Source organism: Citrus sinensis, chromosome 7 (genome assembly GCF_022201045.2).
Source record: "Citrus sinensis cultivar Valencia sweet orange chromosome 7, DVS_A1.0, whole genome shotgun sequence".
In the NCBI taxonomy this organism is placed as follows: domain Eukaryota; kingdom Viridiplantae; phylum Streptophyta; class Magnoliopsida; order Sapindales; family Rutaceae; genus Citrus; species Citrus sinensis.
The window spans coordinates 14,271,749-14,298,326 of record NC_068562.1 but is presented as its reverse complement, the minus strand read 5'-3'; the positions used below and the strand labels follow the sequence as shown (position 1 = coordinate 14,298,326).

The window sequence follows — 26,578 nt, the reverse complement described above, 5'->3', positions numbered from 1 at the left end:
TAATAAAAAATTATGATTTACATAATTAAGAATATTAATAATTATTAGTAACTTATATAATTAAAATTAATGATAAATTAAATAGTTTATTTTACAAATATATTTTTTATTCACTTGTAATTAGAAACTACAATCTTTTAAATAAGGGTAAAAGTGTAATTTAAAATAATTCATTTACGGTCCAAATCAGAGTAAACATATAAATGAGATTCTTACTCATATTCTACATTCTTCTTCCAATGTAAATAAACAACCTATTTTCACTCTCACTCCACACTCTCAATCCTTGAATTCCTAAACCACACCGTAGTTGAGTGGTTTTCAAATAGTTTTATTCAATTGTAACTTGCGTTCAGATATTGATAAAATTAGAATTAAAAATTTCTTAAAAATTTTATTTGAATATTTTCCACCATTCTACTTTTTAAATAAATGAATAAGAAAAACTCTCAAATAAACAAATAAAAGCTTTTAGTATGTGCGCCAATAACGTTTTTATTGTCAATTATTTTGAATCATTAGTATTGTGCAATTTTTATATTGAATATAGTTGTTCATAATTTATCTAACTTTTACAGTATTTTCTTGCCAGCTTGCACCTCAGCAGTTAGCTAAGTGATGAACTGCAACTCTCCCAAGTCCTCTTAAATTTTTCTCCCCTAATTAAAAATTACGTAAAGATATGAATTTTCTCAGTTGATTTTGTAGGTAGAACAAATAGCCTTCCAATATTCATGAGGTAGAAATCTAGATTGTGCTATAATAGAGTTAATATAGACAGTCTATCGGTAGACTCTTAATTGTATAATACATATTAGTAAGGGGGAAAGCACATCTACACTTCCAAGATTTGAGAAATTGTCACCAACACCTCTAAGTTTTCGTCAAAGGACACCAAGACCCCTTTTGATTATTATACCATTTACCTCTATTATCTAAAAAAAATAGACTTTAAATTTTTTAATAAATACAAATATTATATAAATAATGTAATCTATGCAGTAGACTAATAATATTAAAATATTTTAATGTTTTAATAAATTTAAATATATAAATTATTATATTTATTTTAATAATATGCTTTTATTTATTATAGAGATTTGAAATAATATGAATGAGTTGGAAACCAATCTTTACAAGGAAAGAAAAGTTAGCCTTCACATGTAAGGAAAGACTAACCTTTATAAAGAAGGAAGAAAAAGCAACCTTCACATGGAAAGAAAGACTAAAAGATGAAAAAGGGGGGAAAAGGTTATTAATAGTAAATAACACTAATTAATGATGAGTAATAGTGACACTTAATACAATAAAATTACATGAAATTAAAATAAAATTGAATAGAAACAAACACAATATCAATTATCACAATGTAATTAGTAGTCTGTTTGGTATGCATTATCTAATGGTTATAAATATTTATTTAATCCCATAAGCTCCTAATCAAATTTTTTGTTATTATTTGATTATTTTTTAGTAGAACTTTTCAATATTAAATAAGATATTTGGTCTCTACGATCAAAATCTCTATTTATAAAAGTTCTACTAATAAAAACCTAATTAAACAAACTCATTTTAAAAAGGTACAACCTCAATACAACTAGAATATTTTTTTAAATATTTAATTGTCGGGCTGAAGGATCGGACTCAGACTTTCTTGATAAACCCCTAGACCGAGCCCGATCCGGCTCAATTTCGAACACCTTAACTCCTAATCCGACCCGAAGCCTAAAAGTGGAGCCAAAGCCTGGCTGGGCCGGGCGCTCACTTTCCTGCCATCCCTAGCGGCAACTCAACTCAAGCCTTGGCTGGCTGGTCGTAGTTTTTGCGCAGTCCAGTTAACAGGCGTTGATACAACGCTACGCGGGGTATGCGCAGAGCCTTAACCTACACCCACTACATTTCTCCTCTGTCCTCTCTATAACTAGCTTTTCTCTTTTGCTTTTCGTTTCCCTCTTCTTTCAAAATCATCACCGAATCAACAAATAATCTTTCGCTCTGTCACTCACTAACTAAATATCACGAAACGATAAAAAATTAGCAAGTTAATAGCAAATTAACTGAACTGCTTCAAGCAATAATGGCTACTTTCGGTGCTGCTGCCGTTGCCACCAATCAAAACCCTAACAAGTCCATCGAGGTATACCTTATTTATTTATTTTCTTTATTATTTTTTCTTTCCGATAATCTTTAAAAATTATTTACCGTTAAATTTCTTGTCGGTTTCTTGTGTATGATGAACATGGCGACTGTTGAATTAATGCTTATGATGATGTTGTAAGGATTAAGTAGAAAGATATATAAATTATTTATTATTTATTTTTGTCAGGGTTAAGCTTAATTGCTTGTGTTAATGTAAAAATTAATTCTACATTTTCGGATAAAGATTTTTTTTTTAATGCTAAATATGTATGCGAAGCTATGATCATTTGTTTGCTTGCTTTCTTGCTGAACGGATTGTTGAAAGCGAACCAATGGCTAAGCTTGTGAATGTGTTGGAGTTTCAGTGTAAAAGAACAGTAGTTAGTAAGTGAATCACACTGTTACGTTTACATTAGGTTAATAAAGATAAGTTTTCTACAATTGGTCATGTAAAAGTTTGTTGCACCAAATTTTCAAATGAGATAAATTGTTTCTGGTCATAGGCTCCAAATTTATACGCTAGATGTTGATATCATGTAGGTGTATGTGAAGTGTAGTTCTCTCATTGAAGCTTCGTTGGATACTTGAGTAAGCTTGGTTGATCTTTTAATATAAAGATGCTGTTACAAAAGTATTTATGTGAAATTTTTCAATGGCAGGTGTCTCTCAACCTCCCAATGGTTCTGTTTCAAGCCTTTGTTTCAGTCCCAAGGCCAATATCTTGGTTGCAACCTCATGGGATAATCAGGTTTGTCCAATCGGGTTCTGTGCTTTTTTTATACCTTTAGTTATGCCTTTCTGTTTGTTGGTTAACATCCTTGATATTCTCATTCGTCTTGTTTGAATGCTTTCACAGGTAAGGTGTTGGGAAATTTCACACAGTGGAACTGCTGTGGCCACCGCCCATGCATCAATTTCGCATGACCATCCGGTAATCTAAAGCAAGATTTATGGTAGTTAGAATAACATACTGTTGAATTTGTGATTGCTGGTAATTTAACCTTTTTCTTATCTTTGAAATTTGAAGGTCCAATGCTCAACATGAAAGGATGATGGAACTACTGTCTTCTCTGGAGGATGTGACAAGCAGGTCAAGATGTGGCCTTTACTCTCTGGTGGTCAGCCAGTGACTGTCGCTATGCATGATGCGCCAATTAAGGAGGTTGCTTGGATTCCAGAGATGAATCTACTTGCTACAGGAAGCTGGGACAAGACATTGAAGCAAGATTTTTTCGCTTCTTTTTATTTAAAATTGCAGTCTATGTCGCATTTTGGTTGGGGCAGTAAATTGGTTTTATAATTATAAGTTCATCTGTTAGAAGCCTTCGTTGTGCCGTTGAGTATAATGACCTTGCCAAGTGGGACAATATGTGCATGCGGATAGTTAAGTGGTCAGTTCACATGACCTCAAACAGAAAAGTGATGTTCAGATGAACGAATGGAACTGTTGTGCGTATTTTGCTTTGCCACCGTAACTTGTACTGACAATTACTGATGCTCAAAGTGGATAGAGCTGGCAGGGGCTATGGATTCTCAAATTGTCAGCATTCTTTGTCCATACTTATATAATTTAGGTGTTGTTTAAAGAGAAACGTCCATGATGAGTGCTTTAATATTGTAGGCTTTTCTCTTTCTTTCTTCTCTAAGTCGTGGGTGTTGTGCTCTTTTCTTTCTCCTTTTGGGGTTACAGTATATCCTTTCGTTTTATTTGGTATCCGATGTGGTCAACAGTTTACTGTGTCTCCATGTGGTGCCATGTGTTATCTGTAAGCACTTTGTACGATTTTTTTGTGTAGTTGATCAGTCACTTATACTCTCTTGATGTTCTTGTATTTTGAGTTCCTTACCCTCTTGATGTTGCAATATGTAATTAGGTACTGGGATACAAGGCAGCCAAATCCTGTTCACACTCAACAGCTGCCTGATCGCTGCTATGCACATACGGTGAGATATCAACTTATGGTTGTTGGCACTGCAGATAGAAATCTAATTGTCTTCAACTTGCAGAATCCTCAGGTATTGTTTTTTATTCCATGAGAGCATTGATTTATGTGTAAGTTAAATGGGCAAATTTAGTGCAGGCAGCTGAAGCATGTGTTTTGTGTGGCAGCAGCTGCTGCGACATTAGTAGTTGGCTGACTAATTTATAAAAAACTATTTGTGATTCTATCATTATTGTTCAATTAATAACGTGAATTAGTTTATCTTTTAGTGGTTTTGTGCATTTTTATGTGTAAATAGTGTTACTCAAAAACAAATATGACTAGTTGAAAACGGGAAATATGTATATAAGGTGTACTAGAGATGATATAATTTTACTATTTTCAAAAAAAAAAAAAAATCTAGTATCTATGGCAGCTTGTGCTTGTAGCCCAGTCGTATGAGGCTCATTCTCTTCAATATTAGTGAGAGCAGATATTTGAGCTTATTACTTATCTAGAGTCCTATAAATGTTAGTGATTTCAAATTGTATATATGTCTAAAAAATAAAAATAAAATGAAAAAGATTTCTCAGAAAAAAGAAAAGACAAAAACTCTAGTACATAAGTTTGCATTGTGTTGTTAGACTTGGAAAAGTCTCGACAGTGATTGGATATATTTTTTTTTGTTTAACAACTATCTTACTGCGAATTTTATATTTAACAATTATTAATAATCTGTAAAGATGTTACTTCTGATAATAAAACACTCATTGATTTAGGAAAATTAATCATTCGATCATCGATCTCAATGGATCGCTTTGCAATCTTCATTATTCTTGTTTCCTTGCTGCTGTCTTCTTGATATTAGCATCCACTTCTCATTTACATATCTTAACTAAAGCTTTAATTTCTTTTAATTTCTCCATCATTCAGGGGAAGATTTGATGATTTGCTATTGTGTGAGGAGAAAGTCAAGAAGCAGATGTAGAGGGTTGTTAATTTTTGGGATAATTATTTTTCAGTGGGGACAATTTATAAAAAGAATTTAATAATGAATCAATTTTATAAATTGTCTTTTGTCGTGGGGACGAACTGACATTTTACAACTCAAAATATTAGCGAAAGTTCGAAACGATTTTCTTCTCTCTCAAATCTTGCTCGCCGCTCTCAATTTAAAAAACAGAGTCCTCTGCTCTCACTTCTCAGCTCTTTTTTGGTACTCCATCGAAATTCATAAAATAATGATAATGAGACTATTATTGAATATTTTTAAAATATGAAAAAAGCATTGGGAACAAGTGTAAGAATCTTTTTACTAATATCATTGAGTATTAAACTTTAAAAAATTATTTTCACTAATTCTTTTATTATAACATTGTCCCCAATGAATTAATTTCCTGGATCACCTATGTACAAGATCCCTCTATTTGAATTTTTTTTTTTTACTATTTTTTCCCATTGTTAAATTTTCGCATATGTATCTTTCAAGTATAAAATCCGTTTTTTTTTTCTCTTTTTTTTTTCTTAATCCTGTTTAATAAGAACTGGAGTTAATCTTAAATGTTAATTGTTTGTTTTGAGAAACATAGTTCTATGTGTACGTGACTTTTAATTTCTGTTATTTCCTTTTTTCAGATGTGACTTTGAACATTATTATAAAATATTGGTTGTAGAAATTTTTATTTTTAACTAAATGATATATTTTTACACTTGCCCATTTACTTTTTCTTGATAAAATAATAATGATTATAGACATTAAGAAATTAATTACCACATGCATTAAATAATGAATTACTGAAAAAGTTGTTTTGTAAAACAAAATTCTACCACGTATATTTTCGCTGTTTTTATATTGTCAAACAAATAAAAAAAAACATATTTTACTGTTTTTATTTTTATATATTGTTTAGAAAATAAATTACCAAATGCCTTTTCAATTTGGGAATATCACATCAAAAACCTATTTTACTTCTTTAAAATAAATATAGAAAACACCAATCGAAAAATGACACCAAGTGTCTGCAGTCTCAATTGGAGTTTTTTTTTTTTTTTTTTTTATGTCGTTATTCTTGTCGATCACTCTAGCAGCATTTAACCAAAGCATGCATCCGATTTTTTTTCTAGCTGATCATTCATTCATTCTAAGTCTTGCCTATATTAATTAGTTTGAACTTTTGTATAGCATCAGTGCAAAAGCTTATCCGATTGATAGTGAAAAAATGATCATAAATTTGATTTTTACTCATTCATTATTTTCATGCGACATCATTTTGTATATCAAAATTGGTATGAGAATATTTATGTTTTTATGTTTAATTTTCAACTAAATTAAAAATAAAATAATAAGAAGGGGAGAAAGGAGATTTTGATAAAAGGCAATCGACAAAATCACTATCTAAACGACAATATTTTGGTCGTTAGTTACAACCCAAAAAACAGAAGGGAAAAAAAAAAGTCATCTTAACGGTGATTTTATCACTATTTTTTTTTTTTTTTACCCGCTTGTTGAAAGTCAACGGGTTCTAATTTGTACAGTATTTGCTTCTAACTCATTCCCTTGAAAAATTAATATGTCTCTTAGTCCAACAACAGCACGTTACGAATCTTCCCTGTGCTTTCAAAGACCATGTGAATAATCGCACATGTTTACGACTCTTCCCAGCTGACCTGAAGTCGTCCCTGTCTTTTTCCTAAATACATGAATTATACACATCGCAACATTTGGAATAATCATTTGATCGATCTCGATGGATCGCTTTGCAATCTTCATTATTTTTGTTGCCTCGGTGTCTGCTGTCTTCTTGATATTAGCATTCACTTCAGGAGTAGCTTCAAATCCCAGTATCCCCTTCTTATCCATGTCGATTGTTCTGGCAGCAGTGGCCATTCTAGGCGTGATTTTCTTTTGTGTGAGGAGAAAGCCTAGAAGCAGAGGTAAAAGTTTCCCATTTAATTGCACGATTTTGAGAGTTGAATATACGTACGTACATATACATATTGTAATTAAAGCTTTAATTCCATTACCATTCAGGGGAGGATTTGATGAAGTTTGATTTGGATCTGAACCTGAAAGCCGATAATGTTATCATCGAGCTTCCTGCAAACAATAAGCAGGCAAAAAGAAGGAAGTTGACCAACTGCCCTTATTCAGTTTTTCCAGTGTTTCTACTGCAACAAATAAATTCTCCGACGCAAATAAGCTCGGAGAGGGTGGCTTTGGACCTGTTTATAAGGTGCTAAAGATACCCCGTTTTCTTTGGAACAATAATTTCATTTTCAACAGAACTATAAATTTACCATCTTCAGGGAGTGTTAAAAAAAGGAGATGAGATAGCTGTGAAAAGGCTTTCGGGAAGATCTGGACAAGGCTTGCGAGAGATGAAAAATGAAGCTTCGGTGATAGCCAAGGTTCAGCACAAGAATCTTGTTAGGCTTTTGGGCTGCTGCATAGAAAAGGACGAGAAGATTCTGATCTATGAGTACATGCCTAACAAAAGCTTGGACTTCTTTCTTTTCGGTTAGTTATTGCATCTGTCTCTTATTCTTACATATTCCTTACTTCAAATTTTATTCATACATTTGTTTGAACTACTATTTAATACAAAGTTATATATCAAAAAATTATTTCAAAATTTATTTAAACTAGAATTTAGCCCACATTACATTTCCAAATTTTATTCATTAATTTATTTAAAATAGCATTTAGCATTTAATTTAAGATTAAATATCAAAATTTCATTCAATAATTTATTAAAACTTATACATAATATTAAATTTCAAAATTATTCAATTATTAATTTCTATTGAAATTGAATATCTAATATAATATTCAATAATTAACAATATAGCTTTAAGAAATAATCGTACTTTTTAAATAGTTTTTTTAATCATAATTTTTAAATAGTTTTTTTGAACTTCCTTAAATTGAATTTAATATGATCCGGTCCAATACTAAACCAAACACAAAACATTACTATAAAATAATTCAGTCTAATCCAATCCACTTCAATCTTAATAACTAGTCCAACTCAATCCTTTGTTTACCTAACCTAAAAGAATATTTAGCATTTACTATTTCATTTAGCTATTTTTAAGTTTAATGATTAACATCATCCAATTATCAGATTAAAAAAAAAAATGAAGTCACTAGATCAATTTACGTCAGATTATGCGGTCAACATTTTTTTATTTTCATGTATAATGACATTTAGTCTTTTTGTTGTAAATTAGATCCAACCAAGCGAATGCTATTAAATTGGGTAACACGTGTTCAGATTATTGAAGGGATAGCTCAAGGGCTTCTTTATCTTCATCAATATTCTAGGGTACGAATTATTCATCGAGATTTAAAAGCCAGTAACATCTTGTTGGATAAAGATATGAATCCCAAAATATCAGATTTTGGAATGGCAAGAATTTGTGGAGGAAATGAGTTACAAGCAAACACTAGTAGGATCGTTGGGACTTAGTAAGTAAATGACACAAATCATAATTAAAGTGATTAAGTTATGCATAAATGACTGATTATTATTAATTGATTGTTGAATTACAGTGGTTATATGTCCCCCGAATATGCACTTGAAGGAGTATTTTCAATTAAATCCGATGTGTTTAGCTTTGGAGTATTGTTGCTCGAGATTGTAAGTGGCAAGAAAACCACTGGATTTTATCGAACCGACTCTCTCAATCTGCTAGGTTATGTAAGTAACAAAAGCTGTTGCACATATTCTTTTTATATTTACTTAGGTGAAAATATATATGAATTCAAAAGTCATGCTCAGGTGTGGACACGCACAATGCGAAAACGTTTGGATTTTTGCACCTGACTATTTTTAAACTATTCTCTATATCGAGTGTAGGACTATCTACTAACATCGTATGGTTGTTTAGGCATGGGATCTGTGGACAAGCAACAGGACATTGGAGTTGATTGATCCAATATTAGAAGATGAATATTCCTCCAAGCATATGCTTTTAAGATACGTGAACACAGCTCTCCTTTGTGTACAAGAAAGTGCTGATGATAGACCCACCATGAATGATGTTGTATCCATGCTTACAAATGAAGCTGCAACGTTACTTCCTCCGAAACAACCTGCTTTTTCGCATGTAAGAAATACAGTCACTTCAACATCGTCCACCGGCAAGACAGAAGATTGTTCAATCAACCAAGTAACGATTTCACTTTTAGAAGCGCGCTAACTTTTATTTTAATGTGTATCGAGTCCTTTTTTGGGAAATGGTTTCAAGGATTTTTCCAAAAGTTGCAAAAGATGATGCAAGTTAATTCATACGATTTCGGGTTGGGTTTGCTATAATTACTCCTCTGATCTAATATTTGAACTCAGTTTCCTATTTTTGACTCGCTGGTGTGAAATGTTAAAAGTCAATATGTACTGACCATTTCAAGAATAATGAAGTACACCAAAATCTTGAGTGCTAGCTGTCATCCTTCTTTTCCCGTTCATTTTATAACCGTGCACGTGTTTTTCAATCAGTCATTATAACTAATGCTGCGTTTACTTTTTGAATTGGATTGAGAATCTTGAGGAGTGAAAATTCTTGAATTAGGAGTGTGGAGTGGGAGTAGGAGTAGGGTGTTTACTTAGACTAAATAAAAGTATGGATTGTCAATCAGAATTCTAATTATTTGTTTACTTTGTCTTGGATTGAGAGTAAATTATTTTAAATTACAATTTTATCCTTATGTACAGAATTATAATTTGTAATTAAAAAATTAATAAAAAATATATTTGGAAAATAAAATAAATATTTTATTATATTTATAAATTAATAATAATTACTAATATTCTTAATTATGTAAATCATAATTTTTTATTAATTTTAATTTAAATTATGTGAATAAAAATTATTAATAATAGCAACACAAATGAAATATTATTATTGATAATATAGTACAAAATTAATATTTTTTTAGAATAAAATATTTATTATTATTAATTAATTAAATAATTAATATTTATTAAAATTAATGTTTAATATTATTAATTTAAATATAATATTTATTTATTTTTATTTTATTAAATTTAATAAAATAAATATGATATAATTATTATTTTTAATAAATATGATATTATTTATTTTATTAAATATGATATTATTTATTTTATTAAATATTATTTATTTATTTTATTAAATATTATTTATTTATTTATTTTTATAAGGATAAAATGTGAAGAGGGGGGAGTGAATTCTCACTCCCACCTCCCCCCATGGGAGTGGGAATCCCACTCCCCACTCTAAAATTAGGTGGGATTTACGGATTCCCACTCCCACTCTCTTCTTTTTTAAATTAAGTAAACACTAGAGTGAGAGGAATCCACACTCTAAAAAGTAAACACTGGCTAAATGTAATAATGCGCGAACCGAGTACAATCATGAGTTGGCTCTTCTTTAGACCAATAAAATCACTGTCAAATGCTAGCTCTATCCTTGCAAGACTTTTTCGAAGTCTACAGGTCCCGCAAGCAAATCAAAGTTGGTTTCGACGCGAGGACGAATTGCATTCAGTCAATTATTAGTTTTTTTTAAAAAAAAAAAATTATTAAAAAGTGGAGGGATGATCTAAAGCTTAAATCAAATTTTTATTTTCTATTTTCTCTAAGATTTAAACTTAATTAGGTGATCATCTAAATAAGACTACCTAAAAATCATTGGGTTAAACTCCAGAGACTAATTATTTGATATTATATGGAGTAATGACCTTGTTTTTTATTGGTTCAACCATCACATATATAAAAAGTCATGCATGGAACAATTTGTATTACCAGTCTGAAATTATTTTCGTTCAATGGGATCACAATCAACAAACTACGAACTTGGGGAGGCCAAAATCAACAATTTGTAAACCGAGGGAGTGAGAGTATAAGAACATATGCAGAGTCCAAAGAAATGAACTAAATTTCAATTAATACCCTTATCTTGCTATGAATTATATAATTATAATTACAGAGAGACACTTTTAAATAAAAATTTAGACACAATATTCCGACCATTAAATTAAAGTTAAGCAATCAAGTTGACTTGCCTTTTTTAAGTTTTAAAAACTAACAAATTAATGTAGTGAACCTCCATATAATAAGAAATTATTGATCATTTTTCTCTCTCTTACTTAACATATTCCTTCTTTTGTCACTTTTTTTTTTCTCCGCTTACCCTTTTAAGTCTTGCCCACATTAATTAGTTTGAACTTTTGTATGGCATCAATCCAAAAACTTAACCGACTGATAGAGCTGAAACGAACATAAATTTTATTTTCAATCATTCGCTATTTTCGTGCAAAATTATTTTGTCCATCAAAATTCGTACCAGAAGATATTTGTTTCTACGTGAATATATATTAAAAATAAAATAAATAATAAGGAGAGAAGGAGATTTTGGATAAAAGGATGATCGCAAAAATCACTATCAAAACGATTATGTTCTGGTTGTTAGTAAAAAGAAAAAAATGACATGATTTGAATGGTGATTTTATCACCACTTTGCACTTTGTTCAAGTAGCATTACACCGGTTTTGATTGTTTAGTGTTTGCTCCTGACTCATTCCCTTAAAAAATTATCCTGATTTCAAAATCCAATAATTTAGGATTCATGTCTTTGTCCAACAACATGTTACTATTCTTCTCCTCTTTCAAATCCATGTGAGTAATCAGCGCACGGTGCTTACAGGTCTTCCCTGCAGACCTGAAGTCCTCTTCGGCTGCTTTCTAATTAATTGAACTACTAGTAAACCCATTCCTTCTCTGAGTTTCATTTCAACTACTAGTAAACCCAGTCATGAGATCAATTTTACTCTTATCATGGCTTTTCTTGGTACCCTTTTTAGCCAATTATTTGGGATGCATAGGGTTTGGGTGTCTGGCCAATGTCAAGGCGATAAAAAATTGCTCCATATTTGACGTTTAAATTAATAGTTTATGTTTTCTATTGAATTATAAGTAAATTACCTCTTGCAAAAATATGAAATACTAAGGCTGACGATGTGCCTTGAAGAGCGATATCAAGCTTAATATGAAAAAAACACGTGCGATCGGATACAAAATTGCAATGACACAATCAAGCCATACATTTTATATGACGAACCCATTAATTATGAGGTAGAGATTAAACAAAGTTATAATCAATAGGATTAATTTTATCTATCAAATCAAACTGACCACTTTGTAAAAAATTGGAGACGATTATCATTTTGTACATATGGGTCCAATCCACAGAGAGCTTCGCCGAAGCTGAAAGCAGTGGATAAAGTAGCGGATACTCATAATCTGATTGATCTTTGAATTTTCAGTCCATGTCCTATTGTGATACTTACATTACATATGAAAGATCAACAATACATAGAGAGAGGATAGTGGCTATAAACGCCTATATAGCTAGCTTTAAACACCAGTTGAACAGGGAAATCTTTTATTAAAAAGATATAATGGAATTAACAAAATAGATATTAGAAGGATTTTGTGTTTGGAAATTCTACAATTTTTGAAATGTTGATAAGAGAGTTTTAAGAGAACCCCAGACTTTTCAAGAGAGTGCTAGCTAGTATTGGGACTAGCTCATCCACACAGAATAAACTTTCATAAGTTTTATTTTATGGTCCATTTTCTTATAAATTTTAGAAAGTTTTTAAGTCAATTATAGTGCCATTCAAAGCAACAAAGACTAATGAAGCTGCACCAATATTAATCCAAGACTCAGCACAGTGAGTTCTCATACTCAACGCCGTTCCTGCTTTGATACCAATTATTACGAATCTATTAATTGGTATAACTCACCATTAACAATCCCACAACTTGTAATAAAATATTGCCCATAATTCGTATACACGAATTTAGGATATTATTTTCTGTCCAAATAGAATTTAGGATCACAATAAAGTTAATAAACCAACAAAAATAAAGTACAAAGACATGGTTCATAACCACCATCTAATCTGAAAAATAGATCAACCAAAATAATGTGTATCCACTCCTCTTCGCGGATTTCATTTCAAGGAATTTTCTGCAGCAGAAGATTCAGTAAGTTAATAGATACCGTTAAGTCAGGTTGTCGTAGTAACTCATGTGATCTAATAATTTTCACTCACTTTCTACCAGGGAAATATAAGACTCCTACTCTTCAATTTTTCAATCTTAACCTGTTCATGTCCGCCAACATGGTACGACTCTTCTTTTCTTTCAAATCTGCGTGAATAATCAGCGCATAGTGCTTACAAGTCTATCATGCTGACCTGAAGTCCTCCTCGGCTGCTTTCTAATTAGTAATTAGTTAACTTGGGCCACCTCTGCTATATTATATCAGTCTATATTACATATACATTGCAACTTGCAAGTTCCATCCCTTCTCTAAGTTTCATTTCAAGTACTATTAAACCCAACCATGAGATCAATTTTACTCTTATCATGGCTTTTCTTGATACCCTTTGTAGCCAATTATTTTGGGATGCATATGGTTTTGGTGTCTGGCCAGTGTCAGAGCGATCAAAAATCGCTGTCAATCCAGATGAAGAACAGCTTCATATTTGACGTTGATTCTACTCCACCTGCAAAAATGAGTCAGTGGAGTGAAAGCACCGATTGTTGTGATTGGAACGGAGTAGATTGCGATGAGGCTGGTCATGTTATTGGTCTCGACTTGAGCGCGGAACCAATACTCATCGGCAGTCTTGAGAACGCATCTGGCCTTTTCAGTCTCCAATATCTACAGAGTCTAAATTTGGGTTTCACTCTCTTCTACGGATTCCCTATGCCATCTAGGTTGGCCAACCTCACAAATTTGACTTACCTGAATCTTTCTCATTGTGGCTTCACAGGAGAGATTCCTACTGAAATTTCAAGCCTGTCAAGGTTGGTTACTCTTGATTTGTCAGGTCGTGAGCCCATAAGCGGATTTTCCTGGAGACTTGAGATCCCAAATTTCAACTTTTTTCAGAACTTAACAGAGCTCAGAGAACTGTACCTTGATAATGTAGATTTGTCAGGCCTCGGGACTGAATGGTGCAAAGCTCTGTCTTTTCTGCCTAATCTACAAGTTTTAGACTTGTCTAGGAGTCTTCTTTCAGGTCCTATAAATCATCACCTGGTAAATTTACGGTCACTCTCAGTTATTCGTTTGCGTGACAATCATGCTGTGTCATGTCAAGTGCCAGAGTTTGTGGCCAATTTGTTAAATTTGACCACCTTGGATCTCAGCCAGTGTGATTTGCACGGGAAGTTTCCAGAAAAGGTATTGCAGGTACCTACACTTGAGACTCTTGACTTGTCATATAACCCATTGCTTCAGGGTTCTCTACCTCACTTTCCTAAGAATTCTTCTCTTCAGAACCTGAACCTGAAGAACACGAGCTTCTCGGGCACACTACCAGATTCCATTGGGAACCTTGAAAATTTGGCAAGTGTAGATGTTAGCAGTTGCAATTTCACTGGGCCAATTCCCACTTCAATGGCTAATCTCACCCAATTATTTCACTTGGACTTCTCATCTAACCATTTCTCAGGTCCCATCCCAACTCTTCGGCTTTACATGTCAAGAAATCTCAGCTACCTAAACCTTTCGTCTAATGATTTAACTAGGGGGATCTCATCAACCGGCTGGGAACAGCTTTCAAATCTTAGATATGTCGTATTGTCGTACAATTTACTTAATGGAAGTATCCCCAGATCTCTGTTTCTACATCCAACTCTGGAGACACTTCTGCTCTCCAACAACCAATTTGAGAACCAACTTCCTGAACTTTCAAATGTGTCCTCTTCTGTACTGTCTGATCTTGATCTAAATGGCAACAGGTTAGAAGGGCCTGTCCCCATTTCAATATTCTTTGAATTGAGAAACCTTGAGACCCTCGATCTTTCTTCCAACAAGTTTAGCAGATTGAGATTGGCTTCAAGTAAACCGAGGGTCATTCCTAAACTGACGAACTTGGACCTTTCAAATAACCAAATATCTGGGGAAGTACTTGTTTGGGAGAAATACGTCGACGAGACCAGGCATGATGAGCAGATATCTGATGGCGGAGTTCTGCGAACCGGTGTGTCCCGCAAGAGCCTGGTATCCTGGGGAGCAGGAGCAGAAATACCCTGCTCATCCACGAGCACGTCAGCCGCGAGTCCAATCTCCTGTAAGAAGCATAAATCCATTCCTGCTGTATTCTTGCTAAGGGTTTATTCGAGGAGACCCGGTCAACGACAGTTGGCGAGGCACGCTCTCCAGCCCGAGAATCTAGGCACGAAGGCCACGCAACCACCCACGACTACGGGAATGGGGAATCTACATCCGAAGGTGGGGAGAATAATGGGCGTAAACTGCAGAAGGTCGGGACTCAGAGGAAGCCTATAAAAAGGTAGCCAACAAAGGTAAAAGGGTTAGACTTTTTGCTATTTGAACTAAGAAAAGAGAGAAAACAACCTAACAGCCATAAGATTTGTGGCAAGCGTTCCCCGAACCTTCATATCTGACTTGAGCGTCGGAGGGTTTGCGCCGGGAAAACAACCGGCGTACTCTGACCTGTCTGTGTGCGCAGGAACCTCTGGAGAAGAAGCTTTACAAGGAGAGATCCTGGTCGTGGTGAAGTTGATCGAGCAGAGACCCTAGTCGTAGAACGAGGACAACCAGAATCTCGCATCAACAGTACCAAATTGGATTTGGGAAGTTGGTGCTGGCCAATTTTACGCCCTAAATCTTTCACACAATCTTCTAGAGAGCTTGCAAGAACCTTACTCTATTTCTAGAATCGGATTGCTTGACCTGCACTCCAACCAGCTCCGAGGAAGTATCCCTTACATGTCACCAAATACTTCCTACGTGGATTACTCCAACAATAATTTTACTTCAATCCCAGCTGACATTGGTAATTTCATGTCTGAAACCGCCTTCTTGTCTGCTGCAAACAATAGTCTCACTGGAATCATCGCAGAATCTGTGTGCAAGGCCAACTATTTTCAAGTTCTTGACTTATCAAACAACGACTTGAGTGGCACAATTCCTACGTGTTTAATCACCAAGAGTAGCAGGACCCTTGGCGTTTTAAATTTAGCGAGAAACCACCTCAATGGCACACTTTCTGATACAATTCCAGGAAATTGTGGATTGCAAATTCTAGATATCAATGGAAATCAACTAGAAGGAATGGTTCCAAAATCTCTGGTCAATTGCAACATGTTGTAAGTTTTAAACATAGGGAATAACCAGATCAGTGATAAATTCCCATGCTGGTTAAAGAATGCCTCTGGTTTACAAGTTCTGGTTTTGCGATCCAACAAATTCTCAGGAAATATTAGTTGTCCGAGAAATAATGTCTCCTGGACCAAGCTTCAAATTGTCGACTTAGCTTCCAATAACTTCAGTGGAAGGCTATCACAAAAATGGTTACTTACCTTGGAGGAGATGATGGATGCTAAAACCGAATCCGGATTTGAGTTCAAACACCTTCGATATGCCACCAGAAGCAGCCGATTCTATGAGGTTACAGTATCACTTACAATCAAAGGTTTGGAGATCATGCTTCAGAAGATCACAAATATATTCACCTCCATTGACTTGTCAAGCAACAATTTTGAAGAGCAAATACCAGAAGAAATGGGACAATTCGTATCACTTTATGCTCTGAACCTGTCACATAATGCTCTCACAGGCTCAATCCCATCATCGTTTGGGAACTTGAAACTTATTGAGTCCTTGGACCTCTCAACGAAGAACCTCAGTGGGAAAATTCCCGCACAGCTTGCAAGCCTAAATTTCCTATCGGTGCTAAATCTCTCATACAATAACTTAGTGGGAAAGATTCCGACAAGTACTCAACTCCAATCATTTTCACCGACTTCTTATGAAGGAAATAAAGGATTGTACGGACCTCCTTTGACGAATGAAAGCCAAACACGTCCTTCTGAGTTACCACCTTCACCGCCACCAGCTTCAAGCGATGAAATTGATTGGTTCTTCATAGCCATGTCAATTGGATTTGCGGTCGGCTTCGGAGCAGTTGTTTCACCTCTAATGTTTTCCGTGCAGGTAAACAAACGGTATAATGATCTTATCTCCAAATTTATATATCGGCGATTCCGTGTGTGAAGTGATTTATATCTCTCCTTTTGAATAATCATGTAAGCTAGCTTTTGCGTTTCTCTTATGTCATCGATATTTGAGATTTCTTTTCTTCTCTGTTTGATGAAGTTAACAAAGTTGACAATAATTTGAAATAAGGGCCTATCTATAACTGTTGCTGAGACAATCTTTATCTCAAAATTGACTCCATGTATGAGTCCATACTAAATTAATATGTGCAAGACTGTTTGCGATTCCAACTCCAGGCTAGATACATAGCGATTCATGATCATATTCCATTTGTTCACTTGAAAGTTTAAGAGTAGAAAGAAAAATTTAGAAGATAACTTTTTAAGAAAGGCGTGAGTTATGAGCCCAAAAAGGTTTTGGGCCCTCATGGCCTGATCGAGTAGTTTTTTTAAAATATTAGGTTATGTTGTGTTTAATTGTTGGAATGAAAGTAGAGAGTATGGATTCTTTATACTTCAGTTTTTTTTTTTTTTTTGGCTTATTGTTTATTTAAGGAGGGGAGTAAAAGTCTCATTTCGTGAATCTCACTTATTTTTAGAGTAAGGAGTGAGATTCTCACTTTTATAGAGGACAATCCCACCTCTTCTTTTTTTATCCTTTCTTTATCAAATATAACAAAATTTATATTTATTAAAAAGAAAATAATGTTACATTATTTAAAATAATAACATTATATTTTTAAAATAATATATTATATTTAATTAAAAATAATAATTTATGTAATCGAAGCTAAAATTACTTAAAAGTAATATTATTATATTCATAGAGAATTAACAATATTACAATATACTATCTTTATTTGAAAAATAAAATTATTATATTTATTTAATATTGATAATTAATAATAATGAATAGTTTATCGTAAGAAAATATTAATTTTGTACTATATTATTAATAATAATGCTTCATTTGTTTTGCTCTTATATTAATTTTTAATTTACATAATTAAATAAAGTAATAAAAAAATTATGATTTCCATAATTACGAATATTAATAATTATTAGTAATTTATATAATTAAAATTAATAATAAATTAAATAGTTTATTTTATAAATATATTTTTTATTCACTTATAATTATAAACTACAATCTTTTACATAAAGGTAAAAGTGTATTTTAAAATAATTTACTCACAATCCAAATCAGAGTAAATATATAAATGGGATTTTGACTCTTCTTCCAATATAAGTAAACAATCTATTTCTACTCTCAATCTCTAAATTCCCAAACCACACCTTAGTTGAATAGTTTTCAAACAGTTTTTATTCAATTGTAACATGGGGTTCAAATATTGAAAAAATTAGAATTAAAAATTTCTAAAAAAATTGATTTAAAATTTTTCCACCACTCTACTTTTTTAATAAATGAAAAAGAAAAACTCTCAAATAAACAAATAAAAACTTTTATGTAAGTGCCCCAATAACGTTTTTACTGTCAATTATTTTGAGTTATTAATGTTGTGCAATTTTTGTATTGAATATAATTTATCTAACTTTAACAATATTTTCTTGCCAACTTACATCTCAGCAGTTAGCAGAATGGTCAGCTACAACTCTCCCAAGTAGACTTAAACTTTTCTCTCCTAATTAAAAATTATGTAAAGATATGAATTTTCTCTATTGATTTTGTAGGTAGAACAAATAGCCTTCCAATATTCGTGAGGTAGAAATCTAGGCTTTTTATAATAGAGTTGATATAGATGGTCGATCAGTAGACTCCTAATTGTATAATACATATTAGTAAGGGGAAAAGCACATCTACACTTTTAATATTTGGAAAATAGTCACTAATACCCCTAAGTTTTCATAAAAAAAACACCAAGATACCTTTTGATTATTATACTTTTTACCTCTATTATCCCAAAAAATAGACTTTAAAATTTTTAATAAATGCAAATATTATATAAATAATGTAATCTATACAGTAGACTAGCAATATTAAAATATTTTAATAAATTTCAATATATAAATCATTATATTTATTTTAATAATATGTTTTTACTTATTGTAGAAATTTTAAATAATATGAATGGATTGGAAACCAATCTTTGCAAGGAAAGAAAAGTTCGCCTTCACATGGAAGGAAGGACTAACCTTTATAAAGAAGGAAAAAGCAACCTTCACACGGAAAGAAAGATTAGAAGATGAAAGGGGGGGGGGAGTAATTAATAGTTAATAACAGTAATTGACAATTAGTAATAGAATTAATATAATAAAATTACATGAAATTAAAATGCAATTGAATATAAACAAATACATTATCAATTATCACAATGCAACTAATAAGTATTTGTTTAGTATGACTTATCTAGTAGTTATAAGTCTTATTTAATCTCATAAGTTTCTATCAAAATTTTTATTATTGTCTAATTATTTTTTTAATAGAACTTTTGATTATTAAATAAGATATTTTATCCCTATTATTAAAAGCTCAAATTTTGGGTTTTTGAAAGTAAAAGTTGAAAAGTTTTTTTAAAATATTAAAATGTTTAAAATATTATTTACTTATTTGACATTCTTATTTTAATATTTTCATAACATAACTTTAAACAACTTACATATTAAAATAATTTTTAACTTTTAATTAAACCTTTCATTGACAACCAAACAATTAAAATTTTTAAATAAAAACTCAACTAATAAAAAACTTTACTTTGAGTGTGCTCAATTTAAAAATGGAACCTAAGGACTAGATTTTTTTTTTAAATATTTAATTGTCGGGCTGAAGGATCGGACTCCCTACCCCGAGCCCGATCTGGCTGAAGTTCGAACACATTAGATCCTAACCCGACCCGAAGCATAGTAGTCCGGCCAAAGGCCAGCTGGAGGGGGCGCTCACTTTTCTGCCATTCCTAGCGGCGACTCGACTCAAGCCCTGGTCGTAGTTATTGCGCAGTTCAGTTATAAGGCGTTGATACAACGCAACGCGGGGTATGCGCAGAGTCTTAACCTACACCCACTACATCTCTCCTCTGTCCTCTCTATAAATAGCTTTTCTCTTTTACATTTGGTTTCCCTCTTCTTTCAAAATCATCACCGAATCAACAAATAATCTTTCGCTCTGTCACTCACTAACTAAATATCACGAAACGATAAAAAAATTAGCAAGTTAATAGCAAGTTAACTGAACTGCTTCAAGCAATAATGGCTACTTTCGGTGCTGCTGCCGTTGCCACCAATCAAAACCCTAACAAGTCCATCGAGGTATACTTTATTTATTATTTTCTTTATTCTTTTTTCTTTCCGATAATCTTTAAAAATTATTTACCTTTAAATTTTCTTGTCGGTTTCTTGTGTATGATGAACTTGGCGACTGTTGAATTAGTGCTTATGATGATGTTGTAAGGATTAAGTAGAAAGATATAGAAATTATTTATTATATATTTTTGTCAGGTTTAAGCTTAATTGTTTGTGTTAATGTAAAAATTAATTGTACATTTTCGGATAAAGAATTATTTTTTGTTTTAATGCTAAATATGTATGCTAAGCTATGATCATTTGTTTGCTTGCTTTCTAGCTGAACGGATTGTTGAAAGCGAACCAATCGCTAAGCTTGTGAATATGTTGGAGTTTCAGTGTAAAAGAACAGTAGTTAGTAAGTGAATCATCAGCCTTGCTAGTAGTGCTTGGAAGTTTATAGTGTGATTTTCATACAGAAGACTCGGTCGGAATGTTAAGTTTATATTAGGTTAATGAAGATAAGTTTTCTACAATTGGTCATGTAAAAGTTTGATGCACCAAATTTTCGAATGAGATAAATTGTTTCTGGTCATAGATTCCAAATTTATACACTAGATGTTGATATTCGTCATGTAGTTGTATGTGAAGTGTAGTTCTGTCATTGAAGCTTCGTGACTTCTGTTTTATTGGTGAATTCTTGAGTAAGCTTGGTTTATCTTTTAATATAAAGATGCTGTTAGAAAAGAAGTATTTATGTGAAATTTTTCAACGGCAGGTGTCTCAACCTCCCAGTGATTCTGTTTCAAGCCTTTGTTTCAGTCCCAAGGCCAATATCTTGGTTGCAACCTCATGGGATAATCAGGTTTGTCCAATCGGGTTCTGTTCTTTTTTAATACCTTTAGTTATGCCTTTCTGTTTGTTGGTTAACATCCTTGATATTCTCATTCGTCTTGTTTGAATGCTTTCACAGGTAAGGTGTTGGGAAATTTCACGCGGTGGAACTGGTGTGGCCAGTGTGCCCAAGGCATCAATTTCGCATGACCATCCGGTAATCTAAAGCAAGATTTGTGGTAGTTAGAATACCATACTGTTGAATTTGTGGATAATTTAACCTTTTTCTTGTCTTTGAAATTTGAAGGTCCTATGCTCAACATGGAAGGATGATGGAACTACTGTCTTCTCTGGAGGATGTGACAAGCAGGTCAAGATGTGGCCTTTACTCTCTGGTGGTCAGCCAGTGACTGTGGCTATGCATGATGCGCCAATTAAGGAGGTTGCTTGGATTCCAGAGATGAATCTACTTGCTACAGGAAGCTGGGACAAGACATTGAAGTAAGATTTTTTTTGCTTCTTTTTATTTAAAATTGCAGTCTATGTGGCATTTTGGTTGGGGCAATAAATTGGTTTTATAATTAGAAGTTCATCTGTTAGAAGCCTTTGTTGTGCAGTTGAGTGTAATGACCTTGCCAAGTGGGACAATATGTGCATGTGGATAGTTAAGTGGTCAGTTCACACGACCTCAAACAGAAGAGTGACCATGCTGTGTTCAGATGAACAAATGGAACTGTTGTGCGTGTTTTGCTCTGCCACAGTAACTTGTACTGACAATTACTGATGCTCAAAGTGGATATGAGCTGGCAGGGGCTATGGATTCTCAAATTGTCAGCACTCTTTGTCCATACTTATATAATTTAGGTGTTGTTTAAAGAGAAACGCCCATGATGAGTGCTTTAATATTGTAGGCTTTTCTGTTTCTTTCTTCTCTAAGTTGTGTGTGTCATGCTCTTTTCTTTCTCCTTTTGGGTTTACAGTATATCCTTTCGTTTTATTTGGTATCCGATGTGGTCAACAGTTTACTGTGTCTCCATGTGGTGCCATGTGTTATCTGTAAGCACTTTGTACGATTTTTTTGTGTAGTTGATCAGTCACTTATACTCTCTTGATGTTCTTGTATTTGGAGTTCCTTACCCTCTTGATGTTGCAATATGTAACTAGGTACTGGGATACAAGGCAGCCAAATCCTGTGCACACTCAACAGCTGCCTGATCGCTGCTATGCACTTACAGTGAGATATCCACTTATGGTTGTTGGCACTGCAGATAGAAATCTAGTTGTCTTCAACTTGCAGAATCCTCAGGTATTGTTTTTTATTCCATGAGAGCATTGATTTATGTGTAAGTTAAATGGGCAAATTTAGTGCAGGCAGCTGAAGCATGTGTTTTGTGTGGCAGCAGCTGCTGCGACATTAGTAGTTGGTTGACTTTGATTTAAAATTTAACTTGTAGCTCTCTTTTTTAATGTGGAATTGAAACAATAATTACTTGTTGATTGTTTTTGGAATTGAAAGCTATCCTTCTGTATTGAACCACCTTTCCTTGTATTTAAAAGGGTTCTCAATGTCATGGAGCATCCTGTATAAAATTATTGTATGATTTCTTCTATTGCCAGATATTTTTCTTCTGATTGGTATTGTCTGGAAAAGAGTTATTTCTCGATTTCATTTTGTTTGTGTACAAGGAGGAATGGATACTCTAATAAACTGATCTACTGAGAGGAGCTTGATGTTTTTATATTTGCAATTATATATATAGCATATATTTCCATGTCATCAATATCCCTTTTTATTGAAATATATAGCAGTCTGGAATGGGTTGAATTGCCTTATATCTTTCAGTTTTACTTGATAATTTTAGTCATGCTATATCTGTTCTTATGTGATGATGATATCAATAAGATATAATAGCTCCTAGAAATTTTGAAATCCGGCTACTTTAGAAATTGAAACTAAAGGTTGGATGTTATAATAGATCTTCATACGCTATCATGAGAGTTTAGATAATGGTTTCTGCATTACCTGTATTACAGTTTACCATATATGGCACATGCTTATTGCAATATAAAAAGGGTCAATAGGTGATGAATTCATGCGACTGTTTTAACTTTTTTGCTGGCTATTTATTGATTTCCATATTTTACCTTCATGTGTTATTCTTTTTATTTTTTGTTTCACTTATTTATATCTAATATACGTATTTTCTTCGGAATATGTCTAATCATTGTTTAATGCTACCAGACTGAGTTCAAGAGAATCAATTCCCCGTTGAAGTACCAGACGAGATGTGTTGCTGCCTTTCCTGACCAGCAAGGTTTCTTGGTATGCATTCATTTATTTTGATCTCACTTTTCTCGTTCTTCATGGTCTTTATTCTCAAACTATGAGACATTGTCAATTGGGCTGCATATTCCCATGTTTCTAAATTTGCTTCCTCTGCCAGCTATGAGGGGCTAAGTTTAGCCTCAATTACTTATTCCACTTTAAATTTCATCAACATTGACTCCACCTTCTTTTAACTGAGATCACTGTCTTTGCTTCTAATCTTTGCTTTACGTGTAGACTATTGTGCTTCTTTTATTTTTGGTTGTTGAATATGGTGTTGTGATTCCCATAGGTTGGTTCAATTGAGGGAAGGGTTGGTGTTCATCATCTTGATGATTCACAGCAAAGTAAGAACTTCACTTTCAAATGCCACAGAGATGGTAGTGAGATATACTCAGTCAACTCATTGAACTTCCACCCTGTAAGCTTCCTTTTAGTGCTTTCTGATTTCAAGTTTTCAGTTACATAAAAAATTCAAGATGTGAAACTTAGAAATAAAAGTATACATTGGAGTGATATAATAGCTCATTTTGTGGTAACTTTAGTGATGCAGGTGAATCTCATTTGTAATGAACCCATGTCTTACACAATTTTTCCCAATATTTGAAATTTCTCTGAAGATTAGAGATCTTTCAAGCATTAGATCTTGGTTCCCTTAAGATGTTGGTATCATAGGAATTTTTATCCAACAGTGGACATGTACTTTCTTTTGTGAGGATTGCAACGCTCAGTGCATATACTTTTGCTGTTATTAACATCATATGTTATCATTTAAGATTTGTAGAGTAGGAGATGCACCTAAGTATTCTTCATTTTATAAGGTGAAGCGCCTATATCTATTTCTCAGATCTCATGTAATTGTTCTTTTGTCCAGATACATCACACTTTTGCAACCGCTGGATCTGATGGTGCATTTAATTTTTGGGACAAGGATAGTAAACAGCGGCTCAAGGTGTTTTGACTTTCATTTATTACTTTATTAACAATTATTATTGCTGTTATTGTTATTGTTCTTCCTAGATGAAATACATAAAACAATGTGATTTTTACTGGATTTTCAGGCCATGTCAAGGTGCGGGCAACCTATACCTTGCAGTACATTCAATAATGATGGCTCAATATTTGCGTACTCGGTAAATATATCATCCATCTTCCTAAAGTTGACTTGGATTCTCTTATCATTCTACTTCCAACCCATGTTGGGATATATGCTTAAGTTCAAGATAATGGCAGGATTTTAGAAATCCACGCCTCTTTCATTCCGTCTATTTGCATGATGCTTAACTTCCATGGCTCATAGTAATTCAATGTTACCTGAATTTGCATTTCCACAAAATTAAACAACTAAAATATCTGGTTCTTCCTGCTATGTTCTGATCTTGGCATAGCATGGTGCATTGATTTCTTGGACATTTAAACTTAAACTAGAAAAGTGTCATTCTAAATCTTATCTTGACATTTCCTGTAGGTGTGTTATGACTGGAGTAAGGGTGCAGAAAATCACAACCCTGCAACAGCAAAGACTTACATCTATCTGCACTTGCCACAGGTTCGTTTACTTTTTTGTTCATACACTACCATCAACAACATATCTGTGGAATCATTGGAATAAGAAGATAATTATGCAACTATTTTGACAATGCAGGAGACTGAGGTTAAAGGCAAACCACGGGCTGGGACAAGCGGGAGAAAGTAAAGCTGCTTTTGGGCTGAGAGCATTACATATGGAAGCTTTATGATGAGAATTTCCTACCACCCCCTACCCCCTTCATGTCACGATAGCATTTTCTGTTTCTTCCCAGCATTCGTAAATGAATGAGATGTGGGTTCTTGTTGTCAATAGAGAAGTCTAGATTAGGATTTAGGAATGAGGGTATTGAGAGGGTCAATGTTTTTAATATCCCTGGCCAGAGATGAAATTTTTCCAGATGAGCATTAAATTTAATCTTTTGACTTAGTTGTTTCAATGCTGATTGTGCCCATAGGCGTGATCTGTCGCAATGCTTGACAAGATTTGTGAAAATTAGATCTATCATGTAGGTGTCCGTGATATTCCTTTTAATGCTGTATTTTGTTGACAATTACAAGGCCGTTTGAAAATCTCTTTTTGGTTGAGTTCACCTTTTGTTGGTAATATGATTCAAGTAACGAAGTAGTTACAATGAATTGCAGTGATTGTATTTGCTGGAACAATTAACGATTCACCAGTTTCTCTCGTGTGAATCTGTTGTGTTGATCTTCCTTTGCAAGATTATAGCTAATGTGAAATCTTATGCATCTTATTTTCCTGTCTTTAGGTTGTGATTAATATATTTTTCTTCATATTTCTGTTTATGGGGACTATAAAGCTGATTGGAATTTTGCATGTAAATGCTGTCGAAGGAAGATGATTATGGTTATATTTTTTGACAAAGCTCCTTTCGAGGGCGACTTTTCATGTGTACTTGATCAAAAACTTCTTGGAAAGTGCTTTTCAAATAAGCTTCGTTTTCTCCATTTTCCTTGCTATCAGAACTTATACATATGGTTTACAGTTGTACTTGAATCAACTTTCAACAAATCTTGCCATTTTCGTAGAAAAATTTACCCTTTAATAAAAAGGACAAAGCTAGAAAGCAACAATTGCCTCCCTTTCTTCGCTTCCCTCATACTTGTAAATTTAGAATCGAATTTCTTTAACTCTTCATTTTCCAGGGCAAAGATGCCCTCACATTGTATTAAATTAGAAGAATAAAGAAAAAGAGTGGCTCAAAGAGTCAAACTAATGTTGCCTAATTCTTCTTCCCATTTAATTTGTTTTAAGGTTTTGCATTGGTTTAAATATAATCATCTACACATTTGTGTGGGTAGATTGGAACTCTCAAATTTATGCTCCAAACCTATTATATCACTTCAAAATATTTTATCCGTTGAACTAATAAGCAGTAAAAATCGGTTTACTTATCGTAATGACACCTGTTCAAGAATATGATCAAGAAGTTCTAGCTCAGTTAAATCAAAAGGTTATTTAACTGTAATCCACAAAATCAAAGGGCTCCATGAAAGTCGTCCGCCCAAATTAAGCAACTTTTTAAGGTTTGCATGGAGGATGATAT

At 33.2% G+C, this 26,578-nt stretch overlaps 3 protein-coding genes across 5 annotated transcripts in view; 2 read left to right on the top strand and 1 right to left on the bottom strand.

Annotated features, from left to right (window-relative positions):
* Nucleotides 1–26,578, bottom strand: part of LOC127898820 (uncharacterized) — a 94,940-nt gene that overhangs the window by 55,376 nt on the left and 12,986 nt on the right. The gene's annotated exons all lie outside the window — the stretch shown is intronic.
* LOC102621900 (protein RAE1) lies at nucleotides 1,771–25,765 on the top strand. 2 transcript variants are annotated; one of them, XM_052444284.1, is made up of 11 exons: nucleotides 1,771–2,137; nucleotides 21,102–21,188; nucleotides 21,297–21,374; nucleotides 21,465–21,658; nucleotides 22,322–22,463; nucleotides 23,400–23,480; nucleotides 23,776–23,904; nucleotides 24,358–24,435; nucleotides 24,545–24,616; nucleotides 24,952–25,032; nucleotides 25,129–25,765. In XM_052444284.1, the coding sequence occupies exons 1-11, from the start codon at nucleotides 2,078–2,080 to the stop codon at nucleotides 25,177–25,179; spliced, it is 1,053 nt and encodes a 350-aa protein (XP_052300244.1). In that variant the 5' UTR covers nucleotides 1,771–2,077; the 3' UTR covers nucleotides 25,180–25,765. The 2 variants fall into 2 exon arrangements, with proteins under 2 accessions (XP_052300244.1, XP_052300243.1); XM_052444283.1 differs by lacking the exon at nucleotides 1,771–2,137 and adding an exon at nucleotides 19,888–20,350.
* On the top strand, nucleotides 5,898–9,423 carry LOC102627587 (receptor-like serine/threonine-protein kinase SD1-6). Of its 2 annotated transcripts, XM_052444285.1 has the most exons (6): nucleotides 5,898–6,995; nucleotides 7,093–7,294; nucleotides 7,368–7,578; nucleotides 8,292–8,529; nucleotides 8,614–8,761; nucleotides 8,952–9,423. In XM_052444285.1, the coding sequence occupies exons 3-6, from the start codon at nucleotides 7,440–7,442 to the stop codon at nucleotides 9,261–9,263; spliced, it is 837 nt and encodes a 278-aa protein (XP_052300245.1). In that variant the 5' UTR covers nucleotides 5,898–6,995; nucleotides 7,093–7,294; nucleotides 7,368–7,439; the 3' UTR covers nucleotides 9,264–9,423. The 2 variants fall into 2 exon arrangements, with proteins under 2 accessions (XP_052300245.1, XP_052300246.1); XM_052444286.1 differs by lacking the exons at nucleotides 5,898–6,995; nucleotides 7,093–7,294 and having other exon boundaries at nucleotides 7,434–7,578; nucleotides 8,336–8,529.

Excerpts from the sequence above, each read along its gene's own strand:
- LOC102621900 (XM_052444284.1), top strand. The coding sequence starts at position 2,078 with ATGGCTACTTTCGGTGCTGCTGCCGTTGCCACCAATCAAAACCCTAAC. Across the intron at positions 21,189-21,296 it reads CAACCTCATGGGATAATCAG|GTAAGGTGTTGGGAAATTTC; the intron begins GTTTGTCCAATC and ends ATGCTTTCACAG. Across the intron at positions 23,905-24,357 it reads ACTCATTGAACTTCCACCCT|ATACATCACACTTTTGCAAC; the intron begins GTAAGCTTCCTT and ends TCTTTTGTCCAG.
- LOC102627587 (XM_052444285.1), top strand. The coding sequence starts at position 7,440 with ATGAAAAATGAAGCTTCGGTGATAGCCAAGGTTCAGCACAAGAATCTT. Across the intron at positions 7,579-8,291 it reads CTTGGACTTCTTTCTTTTCG|ATCCAACCAAGCGAATGCTA; the intron begins GTTAGTTATTGC and ends GTTGTAAATTAG. Across the intron at positions 8,530-8,613 it reads AGTAGGATCGTTGGGACTTA|TGGTTATATGTCCCCCGAAT; the intron begins GTAAGTAAATGA and ends GTTGAATTACAG.